At 33.2% G+C, this 13,927-nt stretch overlaps 1 protein-coding gene across 4 annotated transcripts; it reads right to left on the bottom strand.

Annotated features, from left to right (window-relative positions):
• Positions 1 to 628: 628 nt before the first annotated feature.
• On the bottom strand, positions 629 to 8,555 carry LOC143620735 (polycomb group protein EMBRYONIC FLOWER 2-like). Of its 4 annotated transcripts, none has more exons than XM_077092360.1 (21): positions 8,426 to 8,555; positions 4,735 to 4,863; positions 4,354 to 4,483; positions 4,181 to 4,236; positions 3,960 to 4,071; positions 3,656 to 3,821; positions 3,510 to 3,566; positions 3,285 to 3,421; positions 3,135 to 3,197; positions 2,933 to 3,054; positions 2,781 to 2,845; positions 2,626 to 2,678; positions 2,484 to 2,537; positions 2,336 to 2,404; positions 2,204 to 2,250; positions 2,019 to 2,119; positions 1,600 to 1,925; positions 1,429 to 1,512; positions 1,269 to 1,348; positions 1,083 to 1,172; positions 629 to 960 (listed from the first exon to the last, which is right to left on the bottom strand). In XM_077092360.1, exons 2-21 carry the CDS (start codon positions 4,767 to 4,769, stop codon positions 819 to 821), a joined length of 1,989 nt encoding a protein of 662 aa, XP_076948475.1. In that variant the 5' UTR covers positions 4,770 to 4,863; positions 8,426 to 8,555; the 3' UTR covers positions 629 to 818. The 4 variants fall into 4 exon arrangements, with proteins under 4 accessions (XP_076948475.1, XP_076948476.1, XP_076948474.1 ...); XM_077092361.1 differs by lacking the exon at positions 8,426 to 8,555 and having other exon boundaries at positions 1,600 to 1,648; positions 1,727 to 1,925; positions 4,735 to 5,174; XM_077092359.1 differs by lacking the exon at positions 8,426 to 8,555 and having other exon boundaries at positions 4,735 to 5,175.
• Between the last annotated feature and the right edge of the window lie 5,372 nt (positions 8,556 to 13,927).

Consider the following 13,927-nt stretch of genomic DNA (forward strand, 5'->3'; position numbering starts at 1 on the left):
TTTCGATTATGTCACTTCTATAATTTTTTTTCGAATCGGATCACTAAATCTTCCTATCGAGCCTCATTGGATTTTTTGTGTCTAGAAAGCAATGAAGGAGAACATGTGAGGGTCGAGATTTTCAGCATATGTAGTTATATTTTAAAAAAAATAAAAGACGTTAATTATTTAAAAATTAAAATTCATGTTACTACTTCACATCAACATCAAAAACTAGATAAAAAGATTTCCTCATTGAATCATAAACAAAACATGATAAAAACATGTTAAAACCTATAATATAATAAAATATTAAAGTTTAGTGTCTTAATTTGAACAGAATTTAAAGTTGATTGACTTAATTTAAACACAAACACACAAATGAAATAAACATACATGGAGTATAACAAATCAAACACCGATTATAAGGAACTTGTACACTAGTCTTTTCTGTGGTTGTCATATTTTAAATTTAGTCCTTCGTGATATGGCTAATACGTTTAATAAAGCTAGTTGTAACACGCATTATATATTTTTCATACCTAAAAGGTGGGAAATAGCACAAGATCATACAACTTACCTTCTAAGTTTTAAACCATTATCACAAACACGTCAGGAAAGTAGCATAGAAAGTGTTAATGCAACTATATACCGCAATAAAGAGAGAAACATGTGAATAAAACTATTCATATAACAAAAGGTTCATATCTTTATGGTCACGGCAACAACCGAAAATAAAGAATGTACGAATCTTAACAACGTGGCCTTCTGCTCACTCTGCCAAAACATACTTTGTTCTCACCGCGAATACTAAAAAACATATATTTGAAAACACAACATTAATTTTCGTTATCATGAAGATCTATTGGTCGACTTTGATTTTGGTCCTTAAACCCTTCTAGTATCAAGCTACATCGGTTCATCGACTTAGCATCAAGAAGACCATGTTGGCATAGCTTAATCATGAATATACACCAACACCTGCCACAATTTACAGATTACGCATTGTTATCTTAAACTCATACCTGAAGTAAATAGTATATTTATTCGAGTAAACATTATCTTAAATTCAAAACTGAATCGAGTTGATCGGTTTTGGATACCAGCGTAATGATGGGGTCTGGATAATTTCTTTTCCATGTTGGGTTGAAAACGCCTCGCAGGCCCATGGAACATGTGCGTCTGCCAGCACCCTAACACCATAAAAAACAAATGAGTTTGAAACTAAGCATATACGTTGAAATATTACATAATATATAACTAACAATATAAGTAGAAAGTTGAATTACCCTTGCTTTCTCTTAAAGGAGTTCCACATATGCATCATTTTTTTCTCGGGTGGGGTGACATCGATAAAGTCATCTAGCATCTGAAATGTATAATGTATTTGAAAATTGTTATTAGTATTTGTTAGTTTGTTACAAGCTCAAAAATAACATATTAACATACCGTTTGGTCTTCAAGATCTGCAACATCATCATCGACCTCATCCTCACTATCTTTATCACCAAACACATACTCTTGCGCCATTGGCTAAATGTAGACGATTTAGAAAGAAAATATATTAGATTATAGATAGTGATGGTGAGTTGTAAAGTTGTTTACAGGGAAATATGTAACCTGGCCGGTGTGAGAATGAAAGAAACTGCCTCTCTGCAACAGGGTTTTGCTGCAAAGCAAGAAAAAGGTATTTAAAGTTCCACAAAATGTATAAAAAATGGTTGAAGCTTGAAAATAACCAACATACTTTCTAGGGTCGGAGCGTTCGATCGATAACTTTCTACTTTTTGCAAACTGCAAAACTGTGGGTTGTGCAATGGTGCTGGTTCCGGGTCTTGATTGTGGAGTGGATTCTCGTCCAGAAGATGAGATGCCAGCAGCAGGACGTGAGACAACGACAGCATTAGGACTCTGTATTTCACAATCCATAGGCGGCTCGTCAACAACTGAAAATTCATAACAAACAGAAAAGACGAATCAATATTTTAACATTTTCACAAGAAACTAACAAAAAAATTGAAATTCGAAAGTGAAATTACCAAGAGGAGCTGCAGGGGCATCTAAAGGCAATTTAATTCGACTCACTCGATTTGCGTTTTGACTTCGTCTCTTTGACTTCATGCTTTTCAAGGGCTTACGGCTGTGTAAATTGGAGTTACATATATATTTAGTTACATATATATTAAGAAGTAAAAACTTTAGAGAACAAAAGCGAGTAACTTGCCAAAACGAATACGACTGTTGTCTAGGATCAATCATTTGGCCAAAGCTCTGCATTTCAGAAGAACAGAGACTTAATAAAAATAAAAAATAGAATTAGTTTATAAAACATTGAAATTGGTATTTTAGACAGTACTATGAGCCCCTCAGGAGTAAATGCATCTTTCGTAGGAGATATAATCACAGCCTGATAATTGTCATCAACCTAAACAGCATTATAAGGGTAAGCACTCTTGTTCAAGATTAAAACTAAAAATTCCGTGAGATTTATGAAATTAACCAACCCAGAACTCGTAGTTAAAAAGATCATGATATGCAGGTAAGTGATATCTAAGTCCCTGAAAGACATCAAGGTATACACATCAATTCATCATTATTCGGTTATACTGTGTAGAAAAAAAAAAGGAAAATTAGAACCATATTTACCTTGTAACTTGCACATTTTATCAAGCAAATCGGACAACAATAATCTTCGGTAACTGCAAAAACAAAAAGAAGATCCTCATACTCAAATGCAGAGATGCATGACGCAGCAAAATGATATTATATTCAGAGATTGCATCCAGTAAACATGAGGGTACCTTCGCTCTTGTGCAACAAATTGTTGTAGTATTTGTAGTTGAAGATAACATTTCCTGTCCTTAGCCTGACAACAAAATCATAACAAACTGTAATTTCAATTCAAGAAGCTACAAATGGTGATAAAAAGAAATAGTAGCAGCAGCATAACTACCTCATGACCTGAGACAGCTTATCAGTGGGGATGATGTTGTATGAATGCAAGTCGTACCGCGTTAAATCTTTGGCCCCGAGCTCTTCGGCGGTTATACTAACTGGTACTTGCTGCAATATGCTCTGTGGTAACCATTAAATGACAGTCATTAAATAAGTTTCAAAAAACACACAAAAGAGCATTAATTCAAGACGATACATACCACGGCTTCAGAATTACGAGGGAAATGAAAAGATATGCGCTTTTCCTCATCTAAAGAACTCAGCTGCAAAATAGATCAAACACCCGTCAACGCAATTGAGGTAAATAAACATAACAAACATTAAGTTGATCCTAGCCTCCCAGGTTTTACCTTCATATAGCATGACTTCAAGCTAACAGTTGAAGTAAACTGAGCTCTCACTCCTAGACTTATGTTACGAGATTGTTCCCTTGAAAATTGAAGAAAATCAATTGGAATCTTCCCCATCAAACAATAACCTTCATATGCTGCCAAGCATGAACAAACAACAGATAAGAAACTGAACACCGAAGATCATATATGCCGATGATATCAATTATATGAAACATATCTTACAGGGAGTAAACATATGATCCTTCGTTAGATCAATCGCTGTTGGATTTATTACATCAGCTGCAAAATTCATAGATGTTAACAACTAAAACAACACAAATGAACATAATATTCTTCTGAATACAATCAAACTAGGTAACATGGCATACCACAGCTAACCAAAAGCAAAGCAAGAGAACCAGATTTGATTTCCGTTGCTAATTTATTGATTTCGTGAAGAACAAATTTGGCTCGAGGTGAAGCCACTGTCTGAGCACCTCTATAAGCAGGCAGCTTGCAGGCACGGTTGAACCGATAAGAACTAGATCGCGGCGTCTAGAAATTAGACAGAAATTGTGCACATGCCAATAGAGAAATGAGTTAGAAAGATAGTAAAAAAATAGTTAACACACACCCACACACGCACACGCATATATATATGTGTGTGTGTGTGTGTATACATAAAAAAACTACCTCCCTATTTGGTGTAAGCACTGGTCTTGCCAACAGAATATACAATGGAAAAAGGGACTGTGTTTGTCGTCCACCATCCAGTGGTCTATTTATAGATACTGATATTTGTACCCTAGATAAAAACACAATCAAATCAACAAAGAGTGATCATGTACAGTGTATATCAACAGTGAATAAAATGATTAGTGGAAATGGCTGTGAGAGTATGCAGTATCTTTTACCTTTTCTTGTGCTTGTCTTTTATCTTGTAGCTCAAGCATCTTGTTAGAAACGATGGCTGCATGAAAATCATACAAATAATTAATCAAACTCTTCATGTGTCACTGCAATCATCTTTTGTAATAAAAAAATGCTACTTAAAGAAGGGACAAATTTAAGTCAATAAGAAAAATACATTTTTACTAGCTCGGTGTTTAAGCACATTGTAGAATTCTAAGAGCGGGCAATAACGCGCGAGGCTTTCCTCAGCGGCCCTTTGTTCTTCTTCAGATAAATGAACCCGGAGATCTGATTCTCTAGAGTAACTGCAAACAAAAGCAATTTACAACTTGCATCAATTGATATACTTCTCAAGCAATATAATGTAATCTTTACTATTCACACGCACTTGAAAGGATATTAAAAAGCTTACTACTTCATTTGGCGTTTTAAAATAAGTGATTTGTAACTTCAGTTTGAAAAAATATAATACTATGACACGCACGAACTGGACACCATCGGATCTAAAGAAACGTTATATATCCAGATAAATAGCCTAAATGCAAGATAAACGTACTTGGCTTCCCGAGAAACTAAAGGTATGCCTGGCATGATTGGGGGACTCCAAACCACTAAAGCTAAAGCATTGGTTTCTTCATTTATCTGGGGTTGCGACTCTTCAGGGTCACTTCGGGCCCTTGCCAACCTGTGCAATAAATAAATGTAAAAGTTATAAAGATGTAGAAAAAAGGCGCAATCAGCATCTCACATCATGCAGTTCATCGCCATGTCACGTAACATTGATATTCAGTGCCTCCAAGATTAGATAATTACTATATCATTGTGATTTTTTAGCATATCAATCTTCAACTCAAATGTAAAATAGTTAGAAGTCTTTTTACATATATTATTAATATGTCACACAGGCATGCACATAAGACATGCAGATCCAAATCTACCTTACAAATGTGTGATGCGTGTTAGGCATCACACAACCATACACAATCTACAAATCTGTCAACAATACACTCAGTCAATATACCAACTGAATTTAAATGTTAAAATTGGCCTATCTTCTGAGCAAAGAGTAGACGCCGAATACTATATTACTATCAAACCACCACGAAATGTACCCCACAAGTGGCTACCTCAAAAAATGTGGGCCACAACACATGCAAACATATCATAAAAAAGCTAACCATAAAATATCAAAATCAATTGATGGACATGACCCTAAAATCCAGAACATAATATGTCCCATGAGACCATGACCTTCAAAGAGTTTTCAGAGATCGAAAACTCATATCCAATTTCTTACTTCCTCATTTCTAGAACATAGCATTAGCTCAATTTTCCATGAAACGCAAAATAACCAAATTACCTTCTAAGAAGAAGTTCAAATTTAAACACAGTTTAACAAAACTTACTGTGGAACCCAATTTAATATTTAAGAGACACGGCTTAACAGTTAACACCAACATAATTACACAAATCAAATTTTAAACATATAGAACATACTGAACAGAGTTACAGAATACAAATTCGTATATACAAATCATGTGGTGTATCACTGAAAGAATTATGAACGTACATTTGAGAATGCATCGTTTTATACAATGGTCAACCGTCTATTTTTAAAGGTTACAACAATTCTGATGACTACAAAAAAAGGGTAATTTATACATCTTAAAGAATTTTGAGAAACGCCGAGTCAAATGGCATGTTTGAACGACTTCACCGTGGTTCAAAAAAGGATTAAATTTCCACTAAAAAACACAACAGATTCTGTACTAACTTTCAAAATTTGGTCTCTAAGTCCTATTAAAAATTAAACCAACTTGATAAAACACCCATTCGAATGGAAGTTAAACCATTTTCAAAGTCCAAGACTTTCTCATTAGAAAACTATATCTAGACAATGCTGTAGGTAACTTTACTGCAATTCCAACAAAACAAGAGTGAGCTTAACCAAAGATAAAACAATTTCAAAATTAATTTCCTTGTTTAGTCTACGTTTCAACCAATTATAGAAACCCCATGTTTAGATCAATTTAGAAAGAAAATGATGGTTCATTCATATAATTACATTAATGAAAATGACATCTCAAGGATTTAAAAGACATAACTAATGCGATCCACATTACTGATTGACAGATCTGTTAGACAAAGCTCTTTATCACAAAACTAGAACTGTTGTTAACATAACGAAAAGTTAAGGAAGATGCATCACAGATCTCGTCTATGAATTAATAGTCCCGCCGCAAAACAAAAACTTTGAGTGAAATCAAAAAGGAATTTATACATGTACAAATGGAATCAGTAAATAACTAATCAAATGGGAAAAAAAAGCAGATAAACATAAAAGAAAGTAGAGCGAATTGAAAACACACATCGAATCGAATAAACAAAACCCATACCTCGATCTGTTTGCTGCGGCCGCCGACCGTTTTTTTCCCATATCTAATTATCCTTCAAACCCTAAATGTAGCCCTCTTCAAATGTATGATTTAGATTTTTGTGTTGCCGATCTAACGCCGTATTTATATTGCACAGGTTTCAGTTTAGCCCTTTACATCATACTTAGTTAAAACTAAACCTCAAACTAATAAATAGTGAACCATAGCCCCTAAAAGATTTTTATAAAGCAATGTTTTAACCCCTAAAAAGCACGCAGCACTAAATACCAAGTGTTATAACTTACAAGATGTATCTCAGATACAAATGATGTCATCACTAAAAACAAGCTCACACTATTTTATAATTTATAAACAAGGCGCCCCCAATTTCCCATTGCAGTAACATAATCATATAACTAGTATACTAAATCTTACCATTACAAAATCAAGCAATAACAAAGTGTGCCATTTATTCAATTCTCGTTGCAAAAATACCAATCGAAGTGGAAGATCAATTAACACATATGCAGGGTCAATCAACAAAAGACTAAAATGAGCTTCCACGCCTAACCGTTAGATCTATAAAGGTGAAAATTTCAGCAGAAATGAGATCAAAATGTCACTTTAGGGAGGAACTGGCCCTCGGTACTCTTCTAGTCAACCAGCCAAGAATTGTTTACAATGTATAATTCAAATTGATAGAAATCAATCATGTTGCATATGAAGATTATCATTCTATCACGGTTTTGTTAGATTCTCTTTCTGTTCATTTAGTGTTCTGTATCGTTAGGATCGTAAGTTATTGTTGTTCCACTTGCAATCTGTTTCCTAGACCGCTATTCCTAGGTCAACAAACGAACCAAACTCAACCGAACAGGGCCTTGTTCATGTTTGTCCATTAAGCTTTTACCGGACAAACAAACAGATCATGAACAGCCAACTAACCGAACAAAATTTCTTGTTCGTGTTCGTTCATTAAGAAAATGAACTTGTTTCACAAACGCAAATAAAACAGAATGTATTGTTTGATTTGGCTGGCTAACCGGGAATGGTGTTCGGTCCGGCTACCATGTTTGTGTTGGTGTTTTCTTTGCGGGTGCAAACGAACCGAGCCTGAGCTCGACTAAGCTCGAGCTCGGCTTGTTTAACTTACACAGAGCTCAATCCCAGCTTGGGTTCGGCCGGCTTACTCTTTATTAATTTGTTTTAATATATTTATAATTATTTTTTTCAATTATAAAATTTTATATATAACATAATATATAATTTAGTTATTTTTTCAAAACATTATAAAAATGATAGGCTCGTTTAGGCTCGGCTCGATGGAGCTTCTTCACAAGCTGATCTCGAGTAGCTCACGAGCGGCTCGGCTCGTCTAGACCGCTCATTTTCTTAGCATTCGTATTCATATGCTAACTTTTTACATACAAATTTGTCGCATAATACTCAAATATATTTTTCCATTTTAGTTAATAAATAATCGCATAACACTCATAAATATTTATTGTATGTTCGTGAATAATAAAAATAATAATGCTTAAATCTATATGAATATTAGAAAAGTCATTAAAAATGTTGCAGATGGTTCAAGCATTTCATCGAACACCTGGTCGATTGGCCATTAACGGTAAATGAACACATTATCGAACGTTCACGAACACAATTACATCCCTAGCATCCTACGCCTAATAATATATTCTCAATTTTATACTCTTACAATACTTATCACAGAGTAAAAATATAACAATAACAAATTGAATAATAATAATAATAATAATCAAGTGAATCACCAGTATGTACCTCGAACTGTTCGCCAATTCAAAACGTAAAGTAGAATTAGGGCTCGAAATAAAGAAGGATTATTATTATTACCTGTGTTGAGAGACAGAGATCAGATGTTAATAGCTCTAATAATAATTATTATTATTATTTCCGGCGAGTTGTGATTGGTGATTTCTGTGACGACGGTGAATGAATACTGATTATTATTATTATTATTATTATTATTATTGTTGTTGTTGTTGTTGTTGTTGTTATGTATTTAATGGGGTTTTGTTCAACCCCAAATTAAGCAAGTGTAACTTAATTAACTAGTAACTAGTTAACTACACATGTACACTACAAATCTGTTTAAAAACTGAAACCGCTTCGGGTTTTGAGTTTTTCGGGTCGGGTTCTTCGGGTTTTAAACATTTAATTTTAGACCTGAAACCCAACTCAAATTTCTCACGGCTTTTTCGGGTTCGGGTTTACGGATTGGGTTAATTGGGTTTCGGGTATTTAAGAAAACAAAAAGAAAAGTAAAGAAAAGCTACACTGTGAAAACTAAAGCAACGCATTCTTTTTTACTCGTTACGTGAATAACCAAATAATAAATAAATATAACCTGGTAAAACAACATATTATTCGATTATGGTTGCTATTTGTCGTAAATAGAATAGGTATATAAACAATAAATAGTTGATCAACCATAATAGGTGGAATAGGAACAAGTGGAATGTGTAGCGTGTTCCGTATACGGTGCACATACTTAATAATATTACCATGTTTTTAAACAGATAGTTAATTCGGTTTTCCGAGTTGACCCGAAACCTAGAAATTAGATCCAAAAACTAACAAAAATTACTTTGGTTCGGGTTTGGGTTGGCCTTTTCTTGGATTCGGTTTTTTCGGGTTGGGTTAGTTTGGGTTCGGGTTCAGGTTTTCTCATGTCGGGTTTCGGGTAAAAGTGATAGCCTAATTCGGGTTGGTCAATGTGTGGTCAAAACTAGTTTGGCCCAAACTTAATAGGGTTGGGAATAGGTTTGGAGATGAGTTTTTCAGTTCTATCCGAGAAGCTTCGGATCATGTTGGAACCGATTTTTGAAAAGGAAATAAGGTTTTTACTTCTTTTGGCATATTTTTTTGAATATGTTCAAGTCCAAACGGCTTTCAAAGTATGAGTCTACGAACAAATATACAAACTGACAGATTGCGTCAAATTGGTTTCTTTGATGAACTGGGTCGGGTGAGAAACTGGGTTGACAAGCCTAAACCGGTTTTTTATACACATTTAAGTGTAACGATGAGTGTATGTTTCCTATTGAAGAAAATATTAATTTTTAAAAAATATTGTGTAGTTTGTATAGCATAGCATGTGATTGAAATGTTAAGTTAGATTCATCATTCATGGCATGATGATGGCAATAAAAACTTGATTTGTGTCTATAACATATGATCGACTAAACATACCTCGTGTATGCTAAACGTAACATACCTTGATGCTAAAATTACTCGTTTTAGTGAGTGAAGCATAGAGTATTTACTTTTGCTTTTTTTTTTTCATAACCGAATTATTTATTATAACAATCTATCTAGTTTTTCGTATCAATGCTAGTTGATATGCAAACAATTATAAATATACACTTGATAGTAAAAGATAATAAGTTTATTATATAAAAAGTATAATAAATAAACGGGAAGTGAGATAACAAAATAAATAAGTTCAGACCCGTAATTGGTCCTTAAGCAGTAGAACATCAGCTCGATACTTCCTTGCCTTTTGGCTATGGACGGGCAGAGTGCTTTAAAAGCTTTAACATAAGTTTGTTTTCGTCATTTCTTTATTTGTAATTTGTTAATGAATATTCTATATATTGTTATCATAGTTGGAAAACCGAGCACTAGATTATAAAGTTGCAAAGGTGGTATGTTGGCTTGTTACCATCGGCTCCAGGAGCTAAAGCACCAACAATAACTAGTAATCTTTGATTTGGGTTTTGATTAGCATATGTAATCACCATTTGTGTGTTGTAAAAAATGGTTTGTGAGAAAGGAAATGAGCGAACCAAACCTTTGAACGAGTCACGTATTTTGGTGAAGCGGTAAGGAGTCGGATAAATAATATTGATGACGGTTATGGTCTCCAAAAAAATGCCAACTAGGAGGAATTATTAACACCGGAACTTTACTTTTTAGTAAATTACATAAATAGTTTGTGTAGTTCAGATCTTTGAGTTAATTACATAAATAGTCTTTATAAAAAACTATTTTATACTATTTGCATAAATTTTAACAACAATTAGTGTTGGAATCCTTACTTGTTATTATATAATATAAATACCAAGAATAGTTAAACTCTTAATATTGGATCATTTCATGCATTGCTTTTTCATTTCAATAAATCATACAAACGAATAGACAAAATAACCAAATTAATTATCATAGTAAAATAAAAATATGGTTGATCATTTCATAACTAGTTTCCTATACTTGTTGTAGGCTTTTTACCTTCTTCGCGACTGGCTATTCCAAAATCACCATTCGCATGTGAACCTTCGATTTGAATTCTAGCAGAAGTATCAATATCTCTATCGAATGATCTTCGTATTGTTTTTCCATCAATTACCTCATTCTTTATCGACATGTTAACGTCTGGAAATCAAAATTATTATTGTCACAAGCTTGTTCAAATTAATTTCATTTAAGTGAGTGTGCATGAAACCAAAAACCGAAACAAAACCAATGTTATGTTTTTATAAAAACCGAACATCCCAAGTTGTGTTTCTAAAATTTAAGCCATCAAAGTTTCACAACTTTATAAGTTGACACCTTAAACTTTGATTTCCATTAAATATTTATCATTAAAATTTCACTCATTTACATGTTGGTCCCTCGACTTTGTTAACATAAACTTTGGCCACAAAACTTTTAGACTTTCAACTTTGTCATCAAAATCTTACACCTTTACAATAAAACTTTTAAACTTTTAACTTTTGACAAAACTTTTAGATTTTCAACTTTAACCACAATATTTTTATCGTAGCAAACCCATCAAGTTCCACATTCACATGTTGGTCCCTCAACTTTGTTAACATAAACTTTGGCCACAAAACTATAAACTTTCAACTTTGGCCACCAAATTTTACATTCTTATGATAAAACTTTTAAACTTTCAACTGTTCGCAAAACTTTTAGATTTTCAACTTTAGCCGCAACATTTTACTGTAACAAACCCAACCGATACCGATCAAGTTCCACATTCACATTTTGGTCCCTCAACTTTGTTAACATGAACTTTGGCCGCAATTTACACTCTTACGATAAAACTTCTAGACTTTCAACTTTTAGCAAAACTTTTTAAATTTTCAAGTTTACCATAATAAACCCAATCGATACAGGTCGAGTTCCCGCCACGTCACTATTGCAACGCAAAGTACCTTTAAACAAGTAAATATATAATGCTTTTAATGTACTCCGTCGTAACACGCGACATAAATACTTGTATAACCCACCCGAACCATGCCACTTGTATAACCCACCCGAACCATGCACACCCCATGATTCCAGATTAACACCATTACAATGTATCTCCTACACGACTAAATTCGAAACAATTTCGAGAAATATGATTAAGAAAGATGAATGATCATCAACATAATAATAAAACTCACCTGGATTCGAAAACAACCAAAGAACAAGCGCGCACAACAGAAGAATAAGCGGAATAACATGAACCGATTTCTCCGAAAACCGGCCACGTCCTAGCTTATCCTTCTTAGGCGTGGACGGGAACGAGGACGATTCGTTTTGCGGCAATTCATTGGCTTCCAGAGCTAATGCTCGTAGCGCGGGTGAGACCGCCTTCGACGTAGGCGAATGGCTGTAAATGCTGTAATATGTATCGTCCGAAACCCTGCTGGTGCTTACCGATCTGAACATTGTATTTGTTATGGATGTTGTGTGAATAATATTATTATTGTTGTTGTTTTGGTTGGTTTGTGAATATGTGAAAATGGAGGACTGAAATTATGGTGTATTTGTGGAAATGGGAAGATTGAATGGTCAAAAGATTTGGGTGATTGTTATATACATGTGTTAGAAATTTAGTATTTAGGATTTTGAGGTTTGACTTTTGCATGGATCTCAAAATATGGTGTTTTGGAGTTTGGACAACGGTGTTGTAACTTTGTTGTGTCTTTGTCATTATTAATTATTTTTGTATTAAAAAAATTGTGATGTAGATTAAGGGTAAAGTTTACATACAAATGAACAAAAATAAGAAGTGTGATAAAGATTTTTGACCATACAAGAAACTCTTAAAAATAAATTCAAAAAAACTAATAAAAAAATTATAGCTCAAAATATAAATGAAAAATGAAAAAAATTAAAAAACTAAAATGTTTCCACCATCATTCCCGTTCAAAAATTTAAAAAAAAAAATACAAAAAAATGACGAAAATACACAATGACGAAAATGAATAAAAGACACAATTATAACTAAAAAAAAACACTATATATCGCAAAATATAACACAATGTCGAACAAAATATAGCATAATGTTGAGTAATATAACATAATATAAAGAAAAAAAGACACAACGTCGAGCAAAAAAAGACACAATCAATGACGAAAATAAACACAAAACACAATGATAAACAAAAAGACACGACTTTTTTCACTTACCATTGTGTTTTTTTTATGAGAACGAGAAAGATGATGGAAACATTTTTGCATTCTTACTTTTTTTCGTTTTTTATTAAATTTTGAGTTATGATTTATTTATTTATTTATTTTATTTTTTTTATTAAAGTTGGGATTATTATTGGTCAACTGCACTAAGTTGTGATTATTAAAATCCAATTATTATTATTATTATTATTATTCTCATATATATAATATTAGTATATTCTTTCCATATATATATATATTATTATATTATTACTGTTGAACTTGGATTTCATCTGCATTGTTTTATATATATATGTACTTTAGAGCTGATGGACTCTCTGGAAGCCACCTCTTTATCCCTTTGGATAGAGGTACGGTGTGCCTACATCTCACTCTCCCCAGATCCTATCTATAGCTTTGATGTTGGTGGGACTTTACTTGGTATGATTGATTGATTGATTAATTGATTTTATCTTATTTTGAATGGTTTTTTTGTGTGGCTACAAATTCTTCTCATCATTCTCATTTTTGTTCCCTTTTTTATAATAACTTGACCCGTAGATTAAAATAAGGTTTATTAGTCTCAGTGGTAAGTTGGTAACAACCTTTCTATTCTCCTTCAATGGATGTAAAGTTTGCCTCTAACACGCTCTCTTTAAAGGTGATCAAAGTCAGTTCGGTTATGGGGCTTAACAATAACTATAATCTAATAGTCGGTTAAGCATTGTTATGAGTCGGTTTTGGTTAATTGTAAAATGTATTTTTTTTTCTTTATAATAGTTTATAATGGTTTGATTGTGATATTTTAAGCTCACTTATGAAGTTCCAAAACTGAAACATGTCGGTTCCAAGCTATGTTATAAACAATTGCAACAATGTTCGAAGCTATAACCGGAGATATAAATTATGGAAATAGAGGTATAAACTCTGGAAAACACAAGCATA

This window comes from Bidens hawaiensis, unplaced genomic scaffold (genome assembly GCF_021521415.1).
Source record: "Bidens hawaiensis isolate Kalapana, Puna unplaced genomic scaffold, B.hawaiensis_p1.1 tig00002631_1, whole genome shotgun sequence".
In the NCBI taxonomy this organism is placed as follows: Eukaryota; Viridiplantae; Streptophyta; class Magnoliopsida; order Asterales; family Asteraceae; genus Bidens; species Bidens hawaiensis.

What these genes read in the sequence shown, in the direction of transcription:
- LOC143620735 (XM_077092360.1), bottom strand. Translation starts at nt 4,769, where the DNA reads ATGCCAGGCATACCTTTAGTTTCTCGGGAAGCCAA. An exon ending in TAAAATGTGCAAGTTACAAG is followed by an intron (nt 2,538 to 2,625) that starts GTAAATATGGTT and finishes GATGTCTTTCAG; the next exon opens with GGACTTAGATATCACTTACC. An exon ending in CAGATCTTGAAGACCAAACG is followed by an intron (nt 1,349 to 1,428) that starts GTATGTTAATAT and finishes TATACATTTCAG; the next exon opens with ATGCTAGATGACTTTATCGA.